Raw genomic sequence first — 7,102 nt, 5'->3', positions numbered from 1 at the left:
GATCACTCCTCCACTCCATACTCAGGAAGGGTCTACTGCTCCTTCAGTGCTTAGCTCAGACTGACTTAGCAGTTTTGTTGTGAAGACTTGCTCAGTTTCATTGCTCATCCTACACTCTGTACACATCATGTTCCCTTTTCCTTCATTTGTTGTTTAATTATATAATAGAGAAGAGAAAAAACTATATTTTTAAAGCTGACCAGCTGGTATCTTCTTAGGAGAGTATGGTTTTTATTTGGGAAAATAATTTGATGGTTACTGAATGTGTAAAAGTAAACCCCCCGCCCCCCGCCTCGGCCACCTTAGGGCACTTTAGGAATGGGCTACAGCGAGACAAATTTAAAAAGCCAAAACATCCCATTTAATAAAATGGGAGGGATTGTTTTTGTTCTGGAACAATTTAAAAAATGACAGGGTGAAAGTGCTAATAATCAAAAGGAGAAAGAGGGACAGAGAGGGTTTAGCAACATGACAGGAGGACAGGAATCCTGAGGAAGAGTCAACCAGTGTAAGGGTCCTTGTGATGAGAATGACCACGGGACTTAAAATCTAGAATTATACATTCCTATTTAAGTAAACTTCTTTGCTTTTTGTAACTTTGCCTCTGTTACCCATGAATCTTCTATATCCTAGGCACACTTGCCTCTGAGAGAGAGGTGTTTTGGGTAAATTAAGGAAAAGATGATAAGTTCAGAGTTGCCAGATCAAATACAGGATGCTCACTTAAATTTGACTTGATGAAATTCAAATTTAACTGGATTTTTTAAAAAGTTGCTAAATCTTACAATTCTAATTAGGTTACATGTCTAGATCAATATAGAGTGGATAGAAGGGAATAGCCACAAGAAACAAGATACAGGTAAGACAAAGAATTCAATCTATGTAAGCCCTCTGAGGTATCAGGGGTGGGATGGAGCCTTTGTTTTCCTCCATAAGTGAGTGCAACATTTTTAAATATTCAAGGGAAAGGTAACTGCACAGGGCCAGAGAACCTGGGGACACCTAGTCGGCAGAAATCCCAGTTAAAATTCACTCAGTTTTGCATATGTTATTACCTTACAGGCATATTTCTCACACTAGAGGGAATTCCCAGAGGATTGAGTTCCCCACAGCTGTGAGGGAAATTGTATGTGGTTGTAACATCAACAGCATTTAGAGTAATTCAGGCAACTCCAATTTCCCCTATACTTCTTATTCTGAACAAAGCCAGAGTCCTGCAGCCAGAACAGAAATATCCCTGGTCCTCCAATGAACGTGAGCCTGTGGAAACGAGAGATTCAATACTGTTTCTGAAAAGGACTCCAGTAGCTGACAACAGTGGTGTGCCTGCCACGAGTTCCTGAGCACGATGACATACCACTCATAGGGTATCAAGAGTAGTTTTCTTCATTTTATTTATACAATCATTTATAAATGGATGTGCAGATGTGTATTACTTGTTTCAACACCTGGCTGTAGATTCATTTTTCTTCTCCTAAGGTTGCTTTTACTTATTTTCTCTCCAAACCTTCTGTTATCCTGTTTACTCCCTTTGCCCTGTTCCAAGTGGAGAGGTTACTTCAATATTGTAGCTCAAAATTACATAGTTTATCAACCAAAAAGCCTTATTACTATCCTTCCTTGTATCTATCATGTGTATAATTTTGCTGAAGCCAGGATTTGACTTAATATATTGCAAAGCTTATGTAAAGGGACATATTGCTTAGCTAGTAAGTCAGTCTAGCCATCTGCCCAGTATACCCTTCTTGATTTAGCTGTTTTCCTCGTGTCAGAGAGTACATATTTTTGTGGTGGAATGACATGGTATTTAAGAATTGGTACAAGTCCTAGGGTGCTTTATGTGTGAATGAAAATATTTAGTGTGCAATATGATGATTAGGACAGACAGATGTTCTCATTCCTGTGAATGAGAGAGGGACACCAAACTCAGGCTGGACCAGGTAGTGTCAAGAAACTTCCCCAGAGGAGAGGATGCTTGTGCCAAATCATGAAGCTACCTTTAGGAAGGGTAGCAAGAGAAGGAGGGGAGGGGGAGTGGAGGGGCAAGGGACAGGAGGAGGAGGGGGAAAGGGAGGGGGAGGAGAAGAAGGGGAAGAAGAGGGGAGAGACTTTCAGGTAGACTGAACAGCATGAACAGAGGAGCAGAACGAAAGAACGTGGTTTATTTTGAGAACTGCTAACTGGTATGACTGTAGTTGAGAATGTGAAGGGTAAGATGAGTGAAGGCATGGCAGACGTGGATAATAACTATATAGAGGTAGTACTGATGGAAGAAGTAAGGGATAGAAAAAATTGACAAAGTATGAACATCTGCACCAAGAAATCAGAGCCCAACTTTCTTTTCCTTCAATTGCTCTATATACAGGTACCTATTGGGACACAGTGGAGACAGAAACAATGAGGCTATTCCAGGCCTAAAGGGGGTCAAAAATATTTATCCTTTCCCTCTCAGCAGCAGGCTCAGTTTAGTCTTGAAAGATCTGAACGTTCGTAACAGTTCTTTAGAGTTCTATGCTTTTGACTGACCGTATCAAAGTTATATATGACACATTCAAATGAAAACTATCTATGTTGAATCTACAGTGAGGACTCCTCCCCGTCATAGCCCTGCTGGTATCATAGGTGACCAGCAATGGCTGGCATGTATCGGAGGTCATGGCACTGAAAAATATCAAGTAGATGTCTCTTGTCTCTTACATATTCCAAGCACAAATGATCTTATCTATGACCTAGTAATAAGTACTTAAAGATTCAATTAAATTAATGATATCAAATGTAAAAGCTTCTTTGAACTATTACAACTTGTGTTAATTTGAAAGCGCCTGATGTATGATGTTGATTAAGAGGATATCAACTTAATAAGTCTTGCCACATACAAAGTTCGCTATTGCATGAAAATCTTTGAGCCACAACATATCAGAGACTAATTATGAAAACTGACTTTTCAATTTGCTTCTCACTATAATTATCCAACTATCGTACATTATTTGCTTGGAGTAATTTCTATGTAAAATAGTCTTTTTATTATCACCGGAAAAAGAGTTAGGGAATTGTGACCAGTTAAAGGGTCTGTGTCTTTTTTAGATTTACTTCAGTATAGAGATCTCTGGGTGAAAAGAGGGAAAGTTACACAGATAATAGACTCAAAAAAGGTTTCTAAATAACTTATTAATAGAAATTATTATATATAATGAGGTACACGTTTCAAAGTCAAGTCATTCAGTACAGATGATGTAACAAAAAGCCTGCAATCAAAACAATGTAGGGATCAAAGGGGCTATTGCAATTACCCCACCCCAAATCCCAATTGACGCAGCATCCACAAACACCAAATCCATACAATTGTCCTGCAAGGTAGATATGATTTTCCCTGTTTTACACACAATAGAGTTGACTGTCAAAGAGTTTATATAATTTACTCAATATTTTACTGAGAAGTTACAGATTCAGGCTTTGAATCTAAATCTGTCTGACCCACACACCCATGTTCCTTCCATTTCATCTGATTGCTGGCCACCTCCATATCCACTTCTTCTACCATTGGTCCAGGCCTTAGGATGAAATGAGGCATTTGGTCAAATGCCCTATGAATTAGCATTTTTCTCTTTAACAAACTCATAATGTTATTAAAAAGAAAGCACAGTTAGTTTGGATGAATTGTTCTTAGTTAGCCCAGACTTATTTTTCGTGAACATCACTTTCTCCAAGTGCCTTCTAAATATATTATTATTATTATTATTATTATATAAAAGTACATAGCACTTTCTATATACAAGGCACTGTTTTAAGCATTTTATATTAATTCATTTAATCTTCACAACAACCCTATAAGACAGGTACTATTATTATCATCATTTTAGAGCAGGGGTTAGAACCCAGACAGCCAGCAGCATCCATGCTCTTAACTGCTATGGTAGATTAGCTACACTTACCCATATGTATGTTGAATAATTCATTCTGAAATCTTGCCACAGATTGTTCTCACACTTATTGATCTCTGTTTTCCATATTCCACCATTTCCCCCTTTTTAATAAGGGGAGAAGTAGGTGTTCATCCCCAGTCTCCTGGTTTTTCTCTAATAATCTACAGCTTCTCAAGGGTAAAATTGGATATTGTTTTTGACCTTGACAATTTATCTGCATATAGAGCCTTCAACTCCTATAAAGAGTTTAGATACTCAGAAATGTCTTACTTGCATATATACACTACCAAATGTAAAACAGATAGCTAGTGAGAAGCAGCCACATAGCACAGGGAGATCAGCTGGGTGCTTTGTGTCCATCTAGAGGGGTGGGATAGGGATATTTATTTATTTATTTATTATTTATTTATTTTAAAATAAATTAAAAATAAATAAATAAACAAGAAGTTAATTATGGAAATTAAGGTGCCTAGAGGACAGGGCTGGGACCAAGATGTAATTCTCCATTAAGGAATAATCACTAACTGTTTTAGATGGGCAAGAGTGAATTGTGTTCTTTTTTTTTGTGGTACGTGGGCCTCTCATCGCCGCGGCCTCTCCCGTTGCGGAGCACAGGCTCCGGACGCACAGGCCCAGCAGCCATGGCCCACGGGCCCAGCCGCTCCACGGCATGTGGGATCTTCCCGGACTGGGGCACGAACCCGCGTCCCCTGCATCGGCAGGCAGACTCTCAACCACTGCACCACCAGGGAAGCCCTGTGTTCTTGAAATTAATGGGTAAAATTCGCACACAAAGGCCTCTGTTCCACCATCATCCTATGAAGGGAGCCTGAGAGCAATCATCCCAGGAGGGAAAGATAAACAGAGTGGAATCCCTGGTACGGAGTGCCCTTATCCGGCGGGGTGGGGCCTAGTGGGTGTGGCTTAGCGTGGCGTCCTCTCCAGAGGCCGTTAGAGCAAACGTCATCTGTACCCAGCAGCACTCTGGGCTGAGCTCGTGCCCGCGGCAACGGCGCCTGGAGAGGAAGCTTGTTCACTGAACCACTGAGGTATAGGCCATGGGAGCACGAAGTAGTCGGATGCCATGGCACTGGTGGGGGCGTGCCCCAGAGGAGCCAGGTGCCAGTGCAGGGAATGAGGAGGCTGAGGAGGCGGTAGTGGCAGAGAGAGAGGAAGGGAACGAGAGTGAAGAGGCCAGACCCGCCGCCCGTAAGAGGAGCCGCAAGCGGAAGACAGGCCCAGGGGGGCCGCTCACAAAAGAGCCCCGCCGGAAACGTGCTAAAGATCATTCAGGGTCCATTTATGAGGCTCTCTTCCTGAGAGGAGAAGGGAGCGACGTGCGGATCTGCGCACTGGGGGAGGAGTGGAACTTGCATAGGGTCCACTTGTGCCAGTCAGGGTACTTTGCTAGTATGTTCAGTGGTGCTTGGTGGGAGACAAACATGGGTACTATAGAGATGCAGATGCCTGACGAGAACATTGATCGCGAGGCACTGCACGAGGCTTTAGGTTCCCTGTACCGAGGCTCCATTCTCATCCCACCTGGTCGAGTCGTCGCCATCCTGGCCACAGCCAGCATGCTGCAGCTGGACAAGGTGATTCAGCGGTGCGGGGAGGTCATGAAGGAGACTGTCAGTGCCCAGACCGTGTGCAGCTACTACTACTCTGCTGAAAGCTACGGACTCCAGAACATCAGGATCATGTGTCTTCAGTGGCTGCTGGACAACATGATGACCCAGTGTAGTGAGGGGCTATTGCGAGAAGTCAGCCTGGATCTCATGAGAGAGGTCGTTGCCTCTTCACAGCTCTTGGTGATGGGGCTGGAGATGGACGTGTACACCATGCTGAAAATGTGGATGTTCTTGCAGCTGCAGCCGACATGGAGGGGCCCGCGCAGGGCCCTATTGCCTGACACCAACTCATGGTTTGCCAGGTCCAGGAGGAATTCGGAGGGCACCCCTTTCCTGGAGACCGAGCAGGGCAGAGCCTTCGTGCCAGTGTTCCAGCAGCTGCGGCTTGCCTACATAATCTGCGACCTGACGTCAGCACTTGTCATCCACAAGGATGCGCTGATCCCTCCCGCTTGGTTGGGTCCTGTGTACCAAGAGCATTGGCTTGGCCCCCTCCAGACTGAGCAGACCAGAGAGCTCTGGCCCGTGGACGTCTACGTGTCCGACCCCCAGGGGAACAGCATGCGGTGCGGGGGCCAGCTCCACAGGGACAAGCAGTGCAGCTGGCGGTGGGAAGGCTTCAAACTCAGCTGGGACCTGGTGGTGTGCTACGCCAACCAGTGCATCATTTTCCGGTGCAGCGCACAGAACAAGTACAGCAGCCTCGGGGTCAGCCTACTCGGGGAGGGAAAGGTCGCGTTCCGCCTGTGCCCGTTCTCCTTGGACAGGGATGGGAGAGCCATTTTCAGGAAGGACACAGAATACCAGATGCTTTCCCTGAGACAAAATCAAGAGCTAGTGGTAATGAACCTGGAAAACCAAGACGTGGTTTTCCCCATATATGTGGCCTGTAACTTCCTGTACCTCCACAGAGGGGGGCGTTTCCCAGGGTGTTTGCCCCTGCAAAGAAGCTTAGAGAACTGAGCAGCTCTTTCCTGGGGTCAGGGACGACCAGCTTGGTCCAGATGCCAACTCCTTCTGTGGGACCAACCAGGCTTGCCCACCTCTGGTAACCAATTCTGTCAGAGGCTTTGTTGAACTGTAGCTCATAATACTTGAGATTGTTTACATGAGCATATGAAGAGGACAAAGTTTGAAGCCCCCCAAACTCCTCGAGAACTCATCTGGGCTGTTAATGTGGCAACCTGTCCTCCTGGTTTAGGATCCATCGACACCACCCCCCGCCCTGCCCATCATTTCTGTGAAGACAAAGAGCTTTTGACTTTAGAGAGAAACTGTGAGCCTACCTACTCTACTACTCTTAGTGAAACTCTCTTAATATATGTGTTTCCTTTAATTTGATTGAATGAATGTTAAAGTAAACAAAAAATCACCTTGTCTCTGAGGCTTTTCTTGATTACCATTTCAATAATTATAATCTCCAATCTGGTATTCCTCATTCCTCTTTTACAGTCTTATTTTTTCTCCATGGCACTTGCCACCATCTTACCAGCTAAATTATTTAATTATTTGTGTTTTTATTGAGCCCCCAGTTACAACCTCAGTGCC

The 7,102-nt window shown here is 44.2% G+C and overlaps 1 protein-coding gene across 1 annotated transcript; it reads left to right on the top strand.

Moving 5' to 3' along the window:
- Window positions 1-4,981: 4,981 nt before the first annotated feature.
- Window positions 4,982-6,517, top strand: LOC132481481 (germ cell-less protein-like 1). Its single transcript, XM_060086382.1, has one exon. The coding sequence runs from the start codon at window positions 4,982-4,984 to the stop codon at window positions 6,515-6,517; it is 1,536 nt and encodes a 511-aa protein (XP_059942365.1).
- The last annotated feature ends 585 nt before the right edge of the window (window positions 6,518-7,102 follow it).

Source organism: Mesoplodon densirostris, chromosome X (assembly GCF_025265405.1).
Source record: "Mesoplodon densirostris isolate mMesDen1 chromosome X, mMesDen1 primary haplotype, whole genome shotgun sequence".
NCBI lineage: Eukaryota > Metazoa > Chordata > Mammalia > Artiodactyla > Ziphiidae > Mesoplodon > Mesoplodon densirostris.
The sequence above is the reverse complement of the archived record's forward strand: the minus strand, read 5'-3'. Positions and strand labels throughout refer to the sequence as shown.